At 31.8% G+C, this 21,776-nt stretch overlaps 1 protein-coding gene across 7 annotated transcripts in view; it reads left to right on the top strand.

Annotated features, from left to right (window-relative positions):
* The window catches only part of slc12a7b (solute carrier family 12 member 7b), a 58,932-nt gene that overhangs the window by 28,909 nt on the left and 8,247 nt on the right, over window positions 1–21,776 (top strand). For all 7 annotated transcript variants that reach the window (XM_059525244.1, XM_059525243.1, XM_059525241.1 and 4 more), the window contains exons 2-21: window positions 1,924–2,018; window positions 3,035–3,166; window positions 6,183–6,329; window positions 8,051–8,105; window positions 8,284–8,414; window positions 9,320–9,561; window positions 10,943–11,154; window positions 11,333–11,497; window positions 12,608–12,706; window positions 12,814–12,871; window positions 13,851–14,025; window positions 15,131–15,249; window positions 15,329–15,427; window positions 16,387–16,506; window positions 16,620–16,724; window positions 18,789–18,957; window positions 20,004–20,199; window positions 20,287–20,453; window positions 20,527–20,658; window positions 21,667–21,774. In XM_059525244.1, coding sequence (XP_059381227.1) covers window positions 1,924–2,018; window positions 3,035–3,166; window positions 6,183–6,329; window positions 8,051–8,105; window positions 8,284–8,414; window positions 9,320–9,561; window positions 10,943–11,154; window positions 11,333–11,497; window positions 12,608–12,706; window positions 12,814–12,871; window positions 13,851–14,025; window positions 15,131–15,249; window positions 15,329–15,427; window positions 16,387–16,506; window positions 16,620–16,724; window positions 18,789–18,957; window positions 20,004–20,199; window positions 20,287–20,453; window positions 20,527–20,658; window positions 21,667–21,774 — 2,726 coding nt within the window. The remainder of the gene's footprint in view (window positions 1–1,923; window positions 2,019–3,034; window positions 3,167–6,182; window positions 6,330–8,050; window positions 8,106–8,283; window positions 8,415–9,319; window positions 9,562–10,942; window positions 11,155–11,332; window positions 11,498–12,607; window positions 12,707–12,813; window positions 12,872–13,850; window positions 14,026–15,130; window positions 15,250–15,328; window positions 15,428–16,386; window positions 16,507–16,619; window positions 16,725–18,788; window positions 18,958–20,003; window positions 20,200–20,286; window positions 20,454–20,526; window positions 20,659–21,666; window positions 21,775–21,776) is intronic.

Here is a 21,776-nt window from a genome sequence, read left to right as displayed (position 1 = left end):
CCCTACAGTTTACAAAAGTTCAGAAGAGATTTCTTTCAAATACTAGCAACTGATCTCTGATTTGTGTGTTTTCTGAAATATGAAATAGGTGTCGAACTGCATTTCTTGTTGACTTTAAAGGAATAGTTTACCCATGAAAAAAAAATGCTGAAAATGTACCTCAAGCTATTCAAGATATAGATAAAGTTGGTTCTTCATCTGAACAACTGAAATCCTTTCAATCTAAAGCTACATATAATCTGAAAGGCACTTGAAGCATTTGATTCTGATAAAACGTATTAATGTCTTAATACGTGAAAGTATATTTACTAAAATGTTATGTTGAGAATGTATTGCTAGTGTCCCCATGAAGTTATATATTTGAATGTTTTCAGAATGTTCAAAATGTCCAGTTTTGAATAGTTTAGGAATGTCCACATGAGAAACAACTTTAAGGGAACGTTCCATTTTAGAATTTTGCAAACATGGAGATGTTACTTTGAATGATTTCTTAAACTTCTAAAACTAGAGAGTAGTAACAGTTTAGATGGATGTTTGTCTAATGGTTTTTTTAAGAATGTTACAGACAAAATGTTACATAAACCATGTATAAATCATGTTTTTGTGCTAATGCGTTGAGAATTCTGTTAAAAACATTTCTATTAATCTTGCTAGAAGAATGTTTAGTTATGTTCATTAGTTCTGTTAGGATTCTGTTCATCTGTTTTCTTTGGGCTTTATATATTTTCGGGCTTTTATAGTTGCTTTGATTCTGCATAGCAATCATAGTTAAAGACCTCAAGCAGGTTCTTACCATCTAACCAGCATGTTCTGTTCTGGTGGAGTTGTAGAGCTGCAAATTGTGGCTCAACTGGTAGAAACACACACTTTCTGATTAAATGTCTATGTTGAATGCATGTAAAGGTGCTTTAAATAAAACATCTGTCAGATGCGTCTGTGTAAATGGCATGCATTCATGTATTTAGAGAGAGCTGTGACTACAGCATCACTTTGAATACATTTTCTACTTGAAATTATTGCATAAATGTGTGCACCAAATGATTTCAAACCAGTTTGCAAATGCACTATTGTTTCAGGCGGTATGAAAAATGACTCTTATGCACATTAGAGCATCTTGTGGTTTCATTGCATAATCATACATTTACATTTATGTGTTTTGCTGATGCTTTTATCCGAACAGAACAGAGAAGCAAGCCAACAATAATCATAACATACAATGCCAGGCTTATTAGAAAGCATGCACAGATTTTGAGCTTACATTTTGTAGTTTCCAAAAGTTTTTTTTTTTTAAGTTTACCATTAAACATACTCTTGGACTTTGCTGTTTACAAAGTAAAACTGTTCAGACATATTTAATTCCGCATCTGCGGCGTCACAGAAGATGAATCTAAGAAACTCTTGGAACAGCGTGTCGTTCTGAAGCTGAATTATACGCTGCTTTGAAATTACAGGTCTGAGGAAATGAATAAAGAGATGTAATCTGAAAATAAATCCTGTAGTGACGCAGCCCGGTCCAGATGTTTATTTAAATCACTGCAATTTAGCATCTATGTATAAGCAGGAGCCCAGGCGGATCCACCTCCCAGTAATTGCATGTTTTCAGCTATACGTTTGAGGATTTAGAAGTGCTTTAGAGCATCAGATTCTCTGAGTGTCACAGAGTTTGACCAGTGAACCGGAGGACATTGATCACCATCATGCTCTAATTATAGAAAAATCATTACGTCTGACCGGCGGCGATGATAGGAAGCCTGCTCTTTCCTAATTTACCCAAGAGAGCACACATAAGAGACCATAAACGCCTCTCGCTTCACAAGCAAACAGCATTTTAGCGTCAAATCTCCTGTAATCACCTGTAATCATGTCTTTTTCCTCTCTTTCTCTCTTGTTCTGTTGCTCTCTCTCTCCATCTGTCTGATACAGGTGATGGAAACCCAAGGGAAAGCAGCCCGTTCATTAATAACGCAGATGATGATAAGGGAACTCTGTATGATGGGAAAAACATGGCACTTTTTGAGGTATCTTCAAACTTAATTTCAATATTATTGAATACGTTTATTTTATTTTTAATTTAATTTATTTTATTATTATTATTTTTTGCAGATGATTTCTGTTTGTTTTTAAAAAAAAATTGGCTCCATGGCAATTTTGCACATTTATCCTCAATGTTAATTTCAGCAATTCATCTAAACGGTTTAGTTTATCTTTTTTTAATTGTTTTTTTTTTATTAGGTGCTTTCATTTTTTATACTAGTTTAGATTCTAAAATACTAATTAATATTTACAAACTAAATTCTAACTCTAATATAAAATTATGAAACTAATTCCTGATTCAAGAATCATTTTAATAGTGCAATAAATACCACTTTGATGTTTATTTTCTAATTTAAATAATATAATAATATAACTATAATATTTTATATACAACTATACAAATATAAATATAATATTTTTGGTATTACAGTAATATGAATTTTGGTGGAAATGAGCTAAAATAATATAATACAATATATTAATAACAAAAAAGTCATTTTTTTCATTAAGCAAAATTAAAGTATTACATATATTTGCATTGCAATAACAATATTTTTGGTGGAATAAGACATAACATAATGTCATTATTCGAGAATTTTAATAGCCTAAAAATAAATAAATAAACAAACCAAAAACTGGCATACTTTTTCTTTATGCAAAAATGTATTTTTGTATATTGTGGATTTGAGTGTAATATGAAGATGTGATATTTATATTACTGCACTGAAGTCTGAACAAACTCTGTGTTTATTACTTGGCTTTTCTCTACTCTGTTTTCCACATTCTCTTCTCATGTTTATGATCATAAATAAAGCAGTTCATGGGTCATGAAGTTTATTTCGGACGGACAGAGCTGTTATTACGTCCTTTGATTTTGGTGCCTGCAAGTATTTTTACTCCGGGTTTTTACGAGACATTGTTTGAAATGAGGTTTGAAATGCATCGTTTGTGTTCGTTGGTTTGCAGTTTTTCCTCAAACACATGACCTTTACCCTTTCAGGAGGAGATGGACAGCAATCCCATGGTGTCTTCGCTGCTCAACAAACTGGCCAACTACACGAACCTCACGCAGGGCGTCCGGGAACACGAGGAGGCCGACGAGGATGAAGGTGCCAAGAAGCAGACAGTCAAGGTAACACACTGAGAACCATTACACATCATCAAAACATTTACAAGACTTAAGCTCAAGTTTCAGACCATTCGCTGTAAATGTGGCACTAGAGAAGTGACGTGAAGTTACCTGAGTGAGAGACACACGTGAAGCCGAGCTTTCTGTAGGATGTTTGAGATTTGTGTGTCTGTGTACTCTAATCGAAATCCAATCAGACACACATTCTCAGCATTCTTCTGCCTTTGTAGAAAATACGACAGGAAATGAATACAGGTTCAAATCGTTTGGAATGTCTGATTACAGAAACTTCTCATAGTTACATTGTTTCATTTCACCATTCAGGAAATGCAATAAACCTCAGTCTGAGCCAGGGTTATTATAAGTTAGCAAAAAAAAAAAATACAAATAAAAAATTTAATTCTTTGGAGAATTTTTGGAGTTAATATAGTTAACTACCACTAAAACTGAAAAAAATATATATATACAGTACAGACCAAAAGTTTGGAAACATTACTATTTTTAATGTTTTTGAAAGAAGTTTCTTCTGCTCATCAAGCCTGCATTTATTTGATCAAAAATACAGAAAAAAATGTAAAAAAAAAGCTGAATTTTTAGGATCATTATCACATGATCCTTTAGAAATCATTCTAATATGATGATTCATTATCAAAGTTGGAAACAGTTCTGCTGCTTCATATTTTTTCAGAACATGTGATACTTTTTTAGGATACTTTGATGAATAAAAAGTAAAGAAAAAAGAATAAATGCAGTTCCTTTTAACCTTTTATTGATCAAATATATTAGACAGCAGAACTGTTTCCAACACTCATAATAAATCTGAATATTAGAATGATTTCTAAAGGATCATGTGACTGGATGTTACATGTGACACTGAAGGCTGGAGGAATGATGCTAAATATTCAGCTTTGCATCACAGGAATAAATGATTTTTTTTAAGTATATTCAAATAGAAAACTATTATTTTAAGTTGTAATAATATTTCACAATATTACTGTTTTTTCTGTATTTTTGATCAAATAAATGCAGGCTTGATGAGCAGAAGAAACTTCTTTCAAAAACATTAAAAATAGTAATGTTTCCAAACTTTTGGTCTGTACTGTATATATATATATATATATATATATATATATATATATATATATATATATATATAAATATATATAAAAAACTCTTTAAATTATTTTATTTCAGCTAGTTGATGAGGCAAAATATTGTTTTAATTTAGTTTTTTTTTCTATTTTGTACTAAAAAGCAAAAAACTAAAACTTAAAAATGAATACATTTCTGATTTCTGTAAAGCATCATTACACTGTATTAATATTGTTAACTAAAACTAAAACTAAAATTTGTTTTTAATTTAATTCAAATAAACTTAGCAATATTTACAAAATCTATATAAAAAAATATATTTATAAATATAAGGGAGCATTTCTCATTTTCATTTATTTTATCTTGATAAAATAAAATGAATAAAAAGTATATAGACATATAAAAAAACTGACTAAAATCCACAACAAATTTACTAAAAACACACATTTAAATGAAATCTGAAAATGTAAAAAAAAAAAAAAAAAAATGAAAATATTAATAAAAACCATATGCCATAACACAGAACAGTATTTTACTCTCAGCCTCGCTTTATTCACATTAAATTAAATATGACGTCCATATTGCAAATTCTTATGCAAAGATGTATTAACACATGCACAAATGCAACAATCTTTCTTTGATTTCCGTTTCAAGCCCAGCGGGCATCAACTTTTTGAGTTCTCGTGGTTATTGCTGACAGTCAGTAAAAATGTGGAAGCAATGTCCAGGCGATAGCCACAAACCACAGTCCCCAGCCTGTCTCCCCGTCACCGGACATCTATCTGTGATTGGACAAACACACTCTCATTAGTCTTCAGATGCTCAGACTGCATCAAACTGAGCAATACATCCCCATTCAGCTCTTTGCATCAGGAAAGAGTGTATTTGACTAAAGCTGAATCATCTCGACGCGGTATGCTTTTATCTTTATATATGCATTGATGTTTTTTGGTTGTGCACAGGTTGGTTATGGTTTTTTGTAGTTATGATGTTACTTGTGTATGAAGATTGAAGCAATCAAAGTGTTGGATCATTTATGATTTGGATGGTTGACATGGATTGCTTCTCTTGTAAGACTGAAGGCTTTAAATGTCCATTTAGATAAAACAGCATTTATGTTTGAGATTGATGTTGGGTTTGCATTGCATATATGGTGGTTGATGTTTTTAAATATTAAAATTTTTAAACTTTTTGTATTGCTAATTGCTAGTAAAGTTCTCAAATGATTACAAATAAATTGCCCATTAAACGTTGAATTAAACATCACATTTTTAACTGAAATTCTGCTTTCTTGTAAAAATGTAGTTTAACTTGAAGTACTAAAATAACCAGAATTAAAAGTGAAAAAAAAAAAAAAAATTGTAGCAATAAGTAAAAAATACATTGTATGGGTCAAAATAATCGATTTTTCTTTCATGCCAAAAATCATCAGGATATTAAGTAAAGATCATGTTCCATGAAGATATTTTATACATTTCCTACCATAAATTTATCAAACCTTACTTTTTGATTAGTAATATGCATTGCTAAGAACTTCATTTGGACAACTTTAAAAGTGATTTTCTCAATATTTAGATTTTTTTGTTTTTTTGCACCCTCAGACTGGTTTTGTGGTCCAAAGTCACGTGTAAAAAAAATTAATAAAATGACGAAAACACAATTTAAAACATTTACTACAAATGAATATGAAAACAGACCATTTAAAAATAGAAACTAATTCAAAATATAATAGAAACGGTTATAACTACAACAATAACTGCAATAAAAGTATTGCAATTTAGTAACAATACTAAAGAAATAAGTTCTTTGTGGCATTAGTGTGCAAAACCTTTCATTTTTAGATTTTCTGTCTAATTATTGCATGCATGTGCGATGTTTCAAGCATGCATTTCTCACGCCGTCTCTTTTGCGATGTGTTTGTGAGCAGAGTCCACAGATGGGGACGTTTATCGGGGTCTACCTGCCCTGCCTGCAGAACATCCTGGGAGTGATCCTCTTCCTGAGAATGACGTGGATCGTGGGAACGGCGGGAATCCTGGAGTCCTTTATCATTGTGTCCATGTGCTGCTCGTGTGTAAGTCTTTCATCTGAAATCTCCTGAGCTCAGGAGTCTCTAACACCGCTGATTATTTCTAAACCACAGCGGACGATGGGATCAAGCCTCACCTTCACTGAATATAGTTTCATTATAGGTTTCCGTCAGGATCTAAAGGTCTGGCTCTTTCAGGAACCGCTTTATGTAACGTCTGTTAGAGATAAATGACCGTTTCGAAGTGTGATTAAAGCTTGCACTGACGAGACGGAAGCTAAATCAATATCAGAGCCGTGTCTACAGCCTGTTTTTCTTCCTTAATACATCGCTTTATTGAGTGGAACAGGATGTTCAACAAGAATGAAAAATGCAGGACTGCTGGACTTAATAGGAACTGACTGGATGAGGAAAAGTTTTTATTCATGACCAATGCTAAAAAGTTTGAAAAGGAGATTGTTCTGGAAGCAGATCAAGATGAAAAGATTACAATATGCAGAAATATATCTAACAAATACACACACACACACACAAACTCACACTCATATTCTAGATGTTTTTATTTTTTGCATGCAGGAATTAAATGGAATTGATTGCATGATTAAAAATAATTTCTTCCATTTTTATATATATGTAAATACTGATTTATTTATAATGGTCTATTTCTAAACCACTCTGAATCTAAATGATTCCTGTGAAATGTGTCTGTATTTGGCCAGTAAAGATCACTCTCATCTCCTTTATTTCCCTCGTTAAGCCTGTGGCTGTTAATTGGCTTTAGTCCAGGGATTGAGCTCAAGGACACTCCGATTGCATAACGGCCAGATGCAGATGACCTTTAACTGAACTAAACCTTCCTGGAAACAGAAAAGGAGAAACTCATTATTGTGTTGTGCATTGTTATCTTGATATGATGCTGATTGAGTTTCTTTATTAATACATGTTCCTGGTCTGAATGTGAACCATTCATCAGTGCATGCTATTCTAAAAATAATCTTTGTGATATCAAAATAAATGAAACTTCCTTTACAATATTATTACAGTATTATTCAATGGTTAATATTATGTAGAATACTTTAAAATTTAAAGTAATATTTAATATTAATAGTAATATAATATTTATTTAATATTTTTTTATTATTCTTAAATAATAAGTCAACAAATAAATCAACATTATACTTAATATTAGGTTGTTTTATATGAGATGTTTTTTATTAAATAAGAAAAAATTATTTTAAAATAAATATATAAAATGATTTTGATTATTTTTCATTAAATAATGAGGAAAATATTTAAACAATGAAATCAACATGATACTAAATAAAACATTACTTTATATAATTTATATATATATATATAACATTTTTATTAAATAATAAGAAAGATATTTTCAAATTTAAATAATTGTAGTAAATATTAAATTATTGTCTGTAATATTACACATTAGAATTGGAATAATGATTTTTCATATAATTATTAACGTTTTATTTACAATTATTTACAAGACCTGTGGACCTTTATTTTTAATAATAAAAAATATTTTACAAATCAGCATTTTTGTAAATATTGCATTATTTTATATAAAATAGAATTATAATTTGATTATTTTTCTTCTATTTTTTTTAATCAATAAGAAAAGCAATTTATTAAAAAAAAAGTTTTATCTGAATTAATTTGAATTCTTTAAACGTTTGTAATTTTTAGTGATTTTTTATTTATTTATTTATTCTGAATTAATAAAATACTGTGAACATTTTTTTTTTCAGACAATGTTGACAGCCATATCAATGAGTGCCATTGCTACAAACGGTGTTGTTCCAGGTAAGACATTTTCATATTAACTGTATCGCACTCAGTTTGTATTTAAACAGGAAATGACATCATGATCTGCTTAAAACCTCAAAAACTCAACCAGCATGAGCGTTTATGGTGTTCATTGTTTCAGCCTCAAGGGCCTGTCGTTCTGTGTCACATTCACTCTGCTGATGTTTGTCTGCAGCTGGAGGCTCGTACTACATGATCTCTCGCTCTCTGGGCCCAGAGTTCGGAGGCGCTGTGGGTCTGTGTTTCTATCTGGGCACAACGTTCGCCGGCGCCATGTACATCCTCGGGACTATCGAGATCTTCTTGGTGAGTGTTGTGTGTGCTGTTAAAGGTTACAGTCAGATAAGGGACAGAAAATCCAAAAACGAGAGATTTTAGAAACTGCTAATTAGCTACTTAGGACATAGTGATCATCTAAGAATAACTCTGAAGTTTCTTTTGAGGAATTATCCAATGATTGCTGTTAATATTCATGAGATATTTTTAGTGAGTTTTTGCAGTTGATATAAAACATGGTGAAATTTTATTTTATTTTATTTTATTATTTTTTAATTTTATATTATTTTATTTTTTTTATGCACTTTGGTGTCAATTGCTGCCTATGTAAAATTAAGCAAAATTGTGAATTTTATTTTAAGCACTTTTATTGAACTTGTCTTAAAAAACACATAATTACAAGGGTTCATGGAAAAGAGAAAACCAAGTAAAAATGTGACAATAAAACAATTGTATTAACATTAATGTGTTAATAAATGAACTCAAATATAAATAAATGAAAATGCTTAAATTAAATAAAAATTTAAATAACATTATTAAAATAAATGAAAATGCTTAAACGAATAACGAAAATCTGACTATATTGAATGGTATAAAAAACTAAATATTTTCTAAATAATTTACACGTGTAATATAGTAAGTGTGTTACAGTCTAAATTGGGTCTTTATATATACAATGTCTTTATAAGCTTATATAAGCATTTAAATTTAAAGCATCTTTTACATTTTAGGATGAGAGTTAATCACACAAGGATGATCATATTTGAGTCTGTGGCATTAAAAGATTATAAAACCCCTGCTAAAACTCTTAGATGTCAGAGACTGAATGTCTAATAATGATTCCCAGTCCCATTCTCATCTTTTCCCATGATTTGCTCGATATTCAGTTCTACAGAATCAATCGAACATCACTGTGTTTCTGTGTTGTGTGACAGACGTACATCGTGCCCAGTGCTGCCATCTTTAAGGCGGAGGAGAAGGCGGAGGAGGCGGACGCTCTGCTGAATAACATGCGTGTGTACGGGACGTGCTGTCTGACGCTCATGGCTCTCGTGGTGTTCGTCGGTGTGAAGTACGTCAACAAGCTCGCGCTGGTCTTCCTGGCCTGTGTGGTGCTCTCCATCCTGGCCATCTACGCCGGGGTCATCAAAACCATCTTTGAATCTCCAGTTTTTCCGTAAGTCATAGGTATTTTATTTTATTTTATTTTATTTTATTTTATTTTATTTTATTTTATTTTATTTTATTTTATTTTATTTTTTTTTATTTTATTTTATTTTATTTTATTTTATTTTATTTTATTTTTTAAGCACTTTTATATTACTTGACTAAAAATGACTAGATTTCTTTTAATCATTTTTATTTCACTTACCTAAAAATAACGTTTGTTTAGTTGTTTATTTACGTTATTTACCTAAAATGACTACTTTTTTATTTTATTTTATTTTATTTTATTTTATTTTATTTTATTTTATTTTATTTTATTTTATTTTATTTTATTTTATTTTATTTTATTTTATTTTATTTTTTAAGCACTTTTATATTACTTGACTAAAAATGACTAGATTTCTTTTAATCATTTTTATTTCACTTACCTAAAAATAACGTTTGTTTATTTGTTTATTTATTTACTTATTTACTTTATTTACCTAAAATGACTACATATTTTATTTTATTTTATTTTTATTTTTATTTCACTTACCTAAAAATAATGTTTGTTTATTTATTTATTTACGTTATTTACCTAAAATGACTACTTTTTTATTTTATTTTATTTTATTTTTTAAGCACTTTTATATTACTTGCCTAAAAATGACTAGATTTTTTTTTATCATTTTTATTTCACTTACCTAAAAATAAAGTTTATTTATTTATTTATTTACTTTATTTACCTAAAATGACTACATTTTTATTTTATTTTATTTTAAGCACTTTTGTTTCACTTGTCTAAAATGACTACATATTTTATTTATTTTTATTATTTTTATTTCACTTACCTAAAAATAACAAAAAAAAAGTATTTTATTTTATAAATTAAGCACTTTTTTCACTTACTGAAAATTATTAGATTTTTATTTTATTTTACAGTATTGTATTTTAAGCACTTTTGTTTCACTTGCCTAAAATGACAAGGTATTTTTATTTTATTTTATTTTATTTCACTTACCTAAAAATAACATTTATTTTATTTTATATATATTTTTAAGCGCTTTTATTTCACTTACCTAAAAATGACCAATTTTTAATAAATGTTTTTATTTCACTTACCTGAAAAGCACTTTTATTTATTTTGTATTTTTAACATTTTTGCCCTTAAGCCAACAAAAGCACTATGTTACTCCTTGTATTGCATGTTTTACAGCATCGCCTCTTTAAACTAAACAAAGCCTCTTTATAGATTGCAGCAGCTCTCGTTGTTGTGTGTTTCACTGAACCACAAACATCCTCAGCAGTGTTTGTTTCACAGAAGAACACAGGCTTTCTCAATCACCACAAACCTCCTTACAGTAAACTCTGATTTGCTTTGGATTCTTGGTAAAGGCTCTTTTGTTCTCCAGGGTCTGTTTGTTGGGCAACCGCACCCTGCAGAACCACGGCTTCGACAAGTGCATGAAGACAGAAATAATAGACAACGTGACCGTGACCACGAAGCTCTGGTCTCTGTTCTGTAAAGGTCCAGAGCTCAACGCCAGCTGCAATGAATACTTCACCATCAATAACGTCACAGAGATCCAGGGCATTCCCGGCCTCACCAGCGGAGTCATTTCAGGTGAGAGCCTCGATTATATTCATAACCTTGAATAGGTTTAAAAGACGTAAAATAGGTTGCACATGCCGTTTTGTGTTCATTTTAACCTCAGCTTGCTTGAGCTATTGCTCTCCAGTGTGTATGTGTATATCCTTCCCTCATCATACGCCATGCGCTCATGTATTGATCTAATGCACAGAGAACATGTGGGGAAGCTACGGTCCTGCTGGGATGCTGGTGGAGAAAGCCATGCCCTCGGTGCCAGCGAGCGACTCGTCTCAAGACAAGCTCATGCCGTATGTGGTCAATGACATCACTGCCTTCTTCACACTGCTGGTGGGAATCTACTTCCCCTCCGTCACAGGTATCTTCACCGCTGGTCTCATCTGGTCCTGATCGCTCTGATCTAGTGCGGTCAGAGTCACAGCGAGCACAGCGGGACGCCGCTCAACTCCCTGTCAACAAAGAGATAGTGTTTCAGGACACGACCGTACTGTAATAACAGAGCGTGTAATCGTGTTCATTATATCATCTCTTCTCAAGCTGATTTCATGTTGTTTTCAGAGGGACATTTGGAAATAATCGGTTGTTTTAGTTCAATTAAAAAAACAGAAAGTGACCGGTTCAAATAATGTGCGGATTTCACTCAATTAATACAAGGAATTTTCTTTGTGTGTAACCCTATAAAACAACAATAAAAAAACATTTTATTTAATATTATAGTAATAAATATACCTACTGTAAACTATATACCTACAATATATTATATATTCGTTATATTTTTACAAAAAAAAGATAATATATTCAAATTTAAAGATTTCTTTAAACTTATTGATTATAATGAAGTTTTAAGTGAGAAATTCGTAAAAGAAATCATTGGTTTCATCAACTCTAACCAGTGTTATTTTAGAATTATTTCTATTATAGTAATATAGTATACAGTGTAGAATTTATTAATATTTTTATTTTATAGTTTCCGCTTTTATAGTATAATAATTATAATTTTATAGTATAATAATTATAATTTTATAGTATAATTTTTTTAATTTAGTATAATTTTTAGTAATTTTTTGTGTGCTTTTGTCATTTTAATTTTTTATTTATTTGTATTTTTTAATTCTTATTTGCCTTTAATTTACATTAAAATTTTAGTAATTTTAGAACTTCAATTTATTTTTATTTCAATTATTGGTTTAAGTTTAGGTTTTTCGTCTAGTGTGTGTGTGTATGTATATGTGTGTGTATATATATATATATATATGTATATATATATCATTTTTAGTTCAGCTTTATTTCAATGATAAAAACTGAATTAGACTCAACGAAATCATGCATTTTTGTAATGTACTGTAACTCCGTTATTCATACACCAGTAATATTTCTTTTTTTCTCTCTAACTTCTGTTTTTCTCATCTGAGAGCTTCTGAAAAGCCCACAGATGTGACTTCTGCGTGTTTCTGTTTCTGCTGTGCAGGTATCATGGCTGGATCGAACCGATCCGGGGATCTGAGAGACGCTCAGAGGTCTATTCCCATCGGCACCATCCTCGCCATCGCCACCACCACCATCATCTGTATCCTATATTTAACCATGTATTAGAATCATATCTGAATCACTGAAGCGTCAGTACCGTGTCTGTGAGATGCAGAGAGTGTGAGTTTTCTTAGCAGTGTAACTCAGATCTGTCCTGCGTGGTGATGTTCGGCGCCTGCATCGAGGGTGTGTTGCTCCGAGACAAGTGAGCTCTTTCTGCTTCTCGGTTTCCACTCATAATATCCTCATTTTCCTGGCTAAACATACAGGCAGTCTACTTTAATAACGGCAGATTGTTCTGCACTGCGGTCAATGAACTCTTTATATGTAGTACCTCAAGATTATATCACAGGAAAATACTTGTGTTTGTTCCAAAACATAGAACGCAATCACTTAAGATGCACAGATACACTGTTAAAAATGTGTTTCAGTCTTTCTACCTCAGTGTGTTACTTGCTGTTTCTTTGCCGTTGTTTATGAAATTAACTAGCAATTTTAAAAAAGCTTTTTTTTTCAGTGAAATGTTTTGATATTTCATTCAATACTGAAAGATATCAGTATAAAGTGGATTAAATTAGTAATATTTTAGTTTGCCTATATTTTATTAAAAATAGATTTTTAGTTTTGTGCATTAATAACAACAGAATCAGAGACTGGTGCATTAAAATGTATATAAAAATTAAACTTTTAATACATGAGTCAAAGACATTTGACAATTTAATGTTCTTAGAATGTACAAGTAAAGTATCTACTTTTAAGTTTTTAGAGAATAAAATGTCTATTTATTTTTGTTTTATTTATTTAACAATTTAAAGCAGTATTACACTTATTGTTTTTATGCTTAAACCCTTTTTCCTCTTTGACCCACTTATTTTTTATTTAATATTTGTTTTATTTCTGCTTTATTTCAGTATTAGTTTTATGTAACAATAACACTTTTTGCTATTGAACTGTGCATCAGAGATAGATTAATTTTATACAGTTTATTATAAAAATTAAATACTAATGCTTCTTCAATTATTGATACTATTATAAAATAATATTTGTGAAATGTGCTGGCAATTTTGGAGTGAAGCCATTTATATATATATATATATATATATATTATTGTTATTTTTAGTTTTTTTGTTTTTTGTATTAATATAAAATGGTCATTTAGATGTTGTGTTGTTGTTGTTGATTAGGTTCGGAGACTCTGTTAAAGGTAATTTAGTCATTGGCACATTGTCCTGGCCCTCGCCCTGGGTGATCGTGATTGGCTCGTTCTTCTCCTGCTGTGGGGCGGGGCTTCAGAGTCTCACCGGCGCCCCCCGGCTGCTGCAGGCCATCGCGCGGGACGGGATCGTGCCCTTCCTCGAGGTATCATTCACACTACAGATGCATCAGATATCTTGTGATATCATATATGTGTGACCCTGGAGCACAAAACCAGTCACAAGGGACGATTTGTTGAAACTGAGATTGATACATCATCTGAAATCTGAATAAATAATCTTTTCATTGATGTCTGGTTTGTTAGGAGGACAATATTTGTCTGTGATACAAGGTGGTTCAGATGAAGTCCTTAGCATGCATATTAATAATCAGAAATTACATTTTGGTATATTTAAAGTAGGAAATTTACTAAATATCTTCATGGAACACGATCTTTACTTCATATCCTAATGATTTTTGGCATTAAAGAAAAATAATAATTTTGAATTATGCAATGTATTTTTAGCTATTGCTACAAATATCCCCCAGAGACTCAAGACTGCTTTTGTGCTCCAGGGACACAAATATATTTTATTTTTATTTTACATTTTAATTTTAGTAATTTTGTCATGTGCATATGTCAGTTGAGTCACTTATATTAGTTTTTGTCTTCAAGCCTTATTTCTATTTCGGTTTTAGTCATTTTAGTCCTTCAGATTAAATCACTTTGTCACTTAAGTATTTCATCTGATATTTATATTTAATTTCAGCTTTATTTTAAGTAGTAAAACTGATTTTTAATAGTTTATTTATGCAGTATGCAACAATAGCAGCACTGTTTTACTACTCAAGTATTCAGAGACACGTGCATTTTATCATTTTATTTTTCATATATTGTAATAGTTTTGGTTTATTTAATAATAACAACACTTTTTACTATAGAAACAGGGATGTGCATTTCATAATTTATTTAAAACAAAAAAGTTTATTAGTTTAATTTAGGTTAAAAAGTAAGTGGAAATATGGAAATTAAAATGGTATTTCCTTCAAATAGTGTAAGAAGCTTTCAGAACATTAGAGTTTGGTTAATGACAGTGCTGGTTAATACCAGATTACTAAGGTTTATTACAGTAGCAGTAGCTGTTAAACTGTGTTTTTGTGTGGCAAGGTTTATTCATTCGATATCTTTTGAATAATGTGACATGTCTTAGTGTTATATTGCTCATATGCAGTCATACAGCGCTCTGACGGTCCTCTGCTGGTCTCTCAGGTGTTTGGTCATGGGAAAGCCAACGGAGAGCCGACCTGGGCTCTTCTTCTGACGGCTGTGATCTGTGAGAGCGGGATCCTCATCGCTTCTCTGGACGCCGTGGCTCCCATCCTGTCCATGTGAGCTCACGTCTGAGCGTTTCTCCTTCAGTGTGTGACAGACTGTGTGTGTGTTTGACTGTGTGTTGTGTCTCCTCAGGTTCTTCCTCATGTGTTATCTGTTCGTGAATCTGGCCTGTGCTCTGCAGACGCTGCTGAGGACGCCCAACTGGAGACCAAGATTCAGATACTATCACTGGTGAGAGACACAACACATCCGCTGTATGGCTTTAGTTGGGCTCAGTTCGATTTTAAACGCTCTTCTGCTCACCGAGGCTGCATTTATTTGATTAAAAATACAATACAATTTTGAAATATTATTCAAATTTAACCTAACTGTTTTCAATGTGAATATAAAGTAAACTGTAATTTATTTCAGTGATGCTCCGCTGTATTTTCAGCATCATTCCTCCATTCCTTCAGTGTCACATGATCTTCAGAAATCATGAAAATATGATGATTTACTGCTCAATACACATTTCTGATTATTATCAGTTGAAAACAGTTGTGCTGCACAATATTTTTGTGGAAACCGTGATGCATATTATTTTTGAATAGACAGTTCAAAAGATTAGCATTTATTTGAAAAATAAATCTTATTTAACATTAAAAATGTCTTTTTTTATTGCATTTTTTCAATCAACTTTATGCATCCTTGATGAATAAAAGTAAATCGTTACTGACCCGAATGTTTTAAATGGTAGTTTCTATTTTTTACATATACTTATATATTATTAAAAAATATATCTATATAAATTTGACTGTTTATTTGTACTTTCGCATTTTTTTTTCACAGTCTATTCAATTCTGGCAACTCAATTAAATAACTCTTTTAAATCTCTGTAGAGGTGTTTTATATACAAAAACTGGGGAACTGAAATGCGGTAACTTTGAAAATACTGAAGAATTATATATACACCGTAATATTACCCAGAGAAACATGTCATTGCTCAGATTCTGTTCTGTTGATTTGATAAATTCAGCTGAAGATACACAAAGAAATAAATGAAAATAGATGTTGTTTGGAGGAGTTCAGGTGTATAACAGAGAGTCGTCACAAAAAAAAAATAGCTTTCTATTAATTCGTATTATGTAGTCTTCATTTGATTGTTTAATGTAAAATGCATGGCTGATTTCTCTGATGTTCTCCTTCATCAGGACTCTGTCGTTTCTCGGCATGAGTTTGTGTCTGGCTCTGATGTTCATTTCCTCCTGGTACTACGCTCTGGTGGCGATGCTCATCGCTGGATGCATCTACAAATACATCGAGTACCGCGGGTAAGAGCTGCAGAAGCGCTGTGAGTCTGTGCAGACGCTAAGCTGATTACAGCTTCATCTGACTGAGTGAGTGAGTGAGTGACTGTCTGTGGGGTCTTTCTATCTGTGTTCAGGGCGGAGAAAGAGTGGGGCGACGGGATCCGCGGTCTGTCGCTCAACGCGGCGCGATACGCTCTCATCCGATTGGAGGAGGCACCGCCACACACCAAAAACTGGAGGTGAGGGTCACTATACACAAACCAATAAACACATTAGAAAATAAACACCTGAACTGAATGCCCCAAACATTGGGGATCAGGGAGATTGTTTTATTTTACTTACAATGAATGCTGTTCTTTTGAATCTTCTATACATCAAATAATCTGTTTTTAAAATTCATAATCATTGGAAAATGTGTATTGAGCTGTAAATCATCATATTTTCATGATTTCTGAAGATCATGTGACACTGAAGACTGGAGGAATGATGCTGAAAATACAGTGGAGCATCACTGAAATAAATTACAGTTTACTTTATATTCACATAGAAAACAGTTATTTTAAATTGTAATAATATTTCACATTTTTACTGTTTTTTATCAAATAAATGCAGCCTTGCAGAAAAGACTTACTGAGCCCAAACTTTCCAACAGTATGTTATTTATCACAATATAAAGTTACATTTATTTTTGCTTTTATTTTATTTATTTATTTTTTTTCAGATTTATTATATAAAATTTATTAAATGTTACTGTGTTTGAAAAATTCAGTGAATTAAAAAAATAATAATAACAGTTTTTTTTCTTTTTTAAACAACCTTAATGATACAAATATCACGAAGTAGTAAACATAATTAAAAATATAATTAAAATAGAAACAAAGAATAGAACCAGTTAAAATCCAGCTTAAAGAATAGAAGTATAGCAGGATATAACAGGCAGTCAACACATTTCACCGCTCTCCTGGTGTACTCCAGAGGGAATCAGTTTGGGATTTTTCCCAGAGCTCTCAGTAATCTGTGATGGATTAAATAACCTGTATACAATGAGCTGCCATGAAACTTCAGCCGTCTTTCAGGAATCAGGTCAAACCTGTTCATTCCTCATAATCCAGGCCAGCAGAAACTCATCTGGGTTTTGTTCTGGGACATCTGTGAATCTCCACTAAAGGCCTTCTGAGTTTGTCTGTGTCTGAACCACTTTAGTATGCATTCGGGACACTTTGATTAAAATCATAAAAAAAATAAAAATTGTTAAAATAATTGTAAAATATTTAAGAAAAAACACTATATATATATATAATAAAAAAAATCAGCTAGTTGACAAATCAACATTTCTCAACATCTTTTAGCATAACTTGAAATATTAAAATAACAAAAAAAAAACAATATAAAAAAAACAGAGAGGTGTTCAACTGGCATGAAAAAAATGAAATTAAATTAAAAACTAATTATACATTTTAATAAATAAATAAATCTCAGTGATAATTCAAGAATAACACCACTGATCGCATCTCAAAAGATTCAGAGTTGTTATAGTTAACTAAAAGTAAAATTATGGTTTACTAAAAAAATATGTAAAAATAAAAACATAAAAAACAAATAACAGTTAATTTTATCATTTAATAAATTAATAAAATAAATAGTAAATTGTTTTAAATATAATTTAAATATGCATTAACTGAAATAAATGACTAAAACATAAAAGCTAAAACAATAAACAAGTCATATTATTAATAAAAACCTTGATGGTATCTTAATGAAACTAAAACACCATGTTTCACGGCTCGGTTTGATCAGAATGAGCTTGTGAAATCATTTCCCATCCGCACTAGAAAAACCCAGTTGGAATCAATTCAAGTGGATTTTATTCAAACACTTTTTTTGTTTTTTTTCAGGATTCAATAAAGAGTGAATCATTAATGATAATGACAGATCCTCTGAGCTCTTCACCTTTAGCCTCAGGTTAACATCATTCTCCTGAAAGCATCACGCCTCTGATAGTCCTGCGTAATCTTTTAATCCTCAACCGCAAAACCCTCCACCGCTTGATTTCAGAGCCTTCACTGCATGATCGTAGATTCAGTCCAGATCCACTGGAACCAACGTTATGCACTAATGCATGCTGTCCAGAACATAAAGCATTAAAACACATATGCACTGCACTATATAAAACTGTAATCATGAATAGGTAAGTAGTAGATCGTGGTTAGGAAAAGATGCATTACAGTGTGTATTTTAAAGCATTGAGAACATCTAAAAGTTCAGATCTTCTGTTGATTGTGGTCTGTGTGTGTGCTGTGCAGGCCTCAGCTGCTGGTGCTGCTCAATCTGGACTCTGAGCTGTCTGTGAAACATCCTCGTCTCCTGTCCTTCACCACGCAGCTGAAAGCAGGCAAAGGTCTGACCATCGTGGGCTCGGTGCTGGAGGGAACCTTCCTCAGCAGAGAGTCTGACGCCAAGAGAGCAGAACAGGTCTGAATCAGACTCCTCAAATACTACTGCAAATCTACTTATATTAGAAAAATTCATTAGTTATTAAAATATATTATATTAGAAAGAATATGATTCGTGCACAAAACATCAGTGGAGATTCTCTTTTTCGATTGATTCTGTGAGTAAAATAAATTCTGGAAAGTTTTACATCTCAGCACTCAAATAAAAGCAATTAAAAATACATTGATAAGAATTTAGAATTATTATCTACTTTACATTTTTAATTATTTATTGTTGCTACATTAAAATGTTACTCATTTTATTATGTTTTATTGTTTGTATTGTTGTTTTTAATTTACTTAATACATATGGTAGTTTAATTTATTTACAGAATTTATATAATTCTAGTTTCTGTTTTCTTTTTACCATTTACCCTTTTTTAGTTTTTTCACAAATCCTAGAGGACAAAACATTTCCCTAATTGAAATATCTAATTTTTTTAGTGAATTTATTATAGTGTACATCTATGAAAAATTTTTTAAAAAATGTAAAAAAGTTTATTTTTGCCATTTTATTTTTTTTTACACATTTTTAAATTATTATTATTTTTATATTAATTCAATACATCAAAATAGTATTTACATTTTTGATAATTTTATATACTTTATTATATATATATAATTTTATTTATTTATTTCTAAAAACTTGAATCACTGCTCTTTTCATAAATTTATTTTACACATCTATAGAATATCTGAGTCAAGGATTTCTAGCCAATTTAACTTGTCAGCACTCAAAATACAAAAGAACGAGCTGACGAAGATTTGAACACTATTATAACGTTCCCTTTGTAGCTAGAATCACAGCCTGTTTTTTGTTAAACCTGGGGGACGATTCTAATGGAAGAAACTCTTATGTAAAGTGATATGTAACACACACACACACTACAAGCAGTCAATGACAAAATGTCAAGACCGTTTCTGTCCTCAGATAAACTGAGTGTCCAGTCATTGAGCTCACACTGACCCCTAGTGGCCACAGAGAGAACTGACGACTGATGCTCGAATCATTTCTCCTCACTGCAGAGCATCAAATCAGCCATGGCTGCAGAGAAGACGAAGGGTTTCTGTCATGTGGTGGTGTCCTCAAACCTGCGCGACGGCTTCTCTCACCTCATCCAGTCAGCAGGACTCGGAGGAATGAAGCACAACTCCGTTCTGATGGCTTGGCCTGCGAGCTGGAGACAATCCAGTGACCCACAGTCCTGGAAGAACTTCATAGGTTTGAGTCTGACTCTGTATCCGAACTGTGACTCATCTGAAGAGAAAGAAACCCTGATAGACGTCTGTGCAATCTGTTCCTCCACAGAAACGGTCCGAGAGACCACTGCCGCCCATCAGGCCCTGCTGGTGGCCAAGAACGTGGACAGTTTCCCTCACCAGGAGCGTCTCGCGGAGGGAACCATCGACGTGTGGTGGATCGTTCACGACGGAGGCTTGTTGATGCTCCTGCCGTTCTTACTGCAGCAGCACAAGGTCCGGCTCTCGTGGAACGCTTACTGCTCTTCTGGATCCAGCGTGTGTTTCAATGCTCTTCTGTGTCTCTCAGGTTTGGAGGAAGTGTAAGATGCGCATCTTCACCGTGGCTCAGTTGGATGACAACAGCATCCAGATGAAGAAAGACCTGCAGATGTTCCTCTATCATCTTCGTCTGAATGCTGAGGTGGAGGTCGTGGAGATGGTGAGGAGATGCTGCAGCAGACCGATGTTTCTTGGCATAAGGATGTAAAGTTAAAGGTTTTGTTGAGCAGCAGGACTGCTAAATATATTAGATGTGACCCTGGACCACAAAACTTAAGTGTATTTTGTGTCCATTTTTCAAAATTTCGATTTATGCATCATCTGAAAGCTGAATAAATCATCTCTCCATTGATGTCTGGTTTGTTAGGAGGACAATATTTGGCCGAGATAAAACTATATCTGAGGGTGCAAAACAATCTAATTATTGAGAAAATCATCTTTAAAGTTGTCCAAATTAATTCTTAGCAATGCATATTACTAATCTAAAATTTACAAAAAATATCTTCATGGAACATGATCTTTACTAATATCCTAATGATTTTTGGCACAAAATAAAAATCAATCATTTTGACCCATACAGACTGCTTTTGTGTTCCAGGGTCACATATATTATATTATATTATATTATATTATATTATATTATATTATATTATATTATATTATATTATATTATATTATATTATATTATATTATATTATATTATATTATATTATATTATATTATATTATATTATATTATATATTTTTTAAATGATAGTACTTGAAAATGTTATTGCACTATATTGTGATTATTTTAATTGTTAATATCGCAAAATAATATAGCAGTAGTGGTAGTAGAATTAATTTATATAAAATGTATTATTTAATATTAATTTAAAAATTAATGCTGTTAAATTGTACTACTATTTATTTTTTCTACATATTGAATTAATATTATTATAAATTTTTGTGGCATGCATTTGTTCATATAAATATATATTTTAATGTAACTTTTTTTTTTTTTACATATATTTAATATTAACATTTTTATTATGCAATATAAACATGCAGTTTTTTTTATTATGCAATAGCAATCATTCTTTTTTCTTTAGTTTTTCTGTGTGTGGCTGCTCATTGTTGATGTGTTGATGCTGAGGCTGTTCCTCTTCTCTGTGTTTGTGTGCCTCCAGCACGACAGTGACATCTCGGCGTTCACCTACGAGAAGACTCTGGTGATGGAGCAGCGCTCTCAGATGCTGAAGCAGATGCATCTGTCGAGGACGGAGCGCGAGCGAGAGGT

This window comes from Carassius carassius, chromosome 35 (assembly GCF_963082965.1).
Source record: "Carassius carassius chromosome 35, fCarCar2.1, whole genome shotgun sequence".
NCBI classification, from domain to species: domain Eukaryota; kingdom Metazoa; phylum Chordata; class Actinopteri; order Cypriniformes; family Cyprinidae; genus Carassius; species Carassius carassius.
Note: the sequence above shows the minus strand (reverse complement) of the source record. Positions and strands in the feature narration are given on the sequence as shown.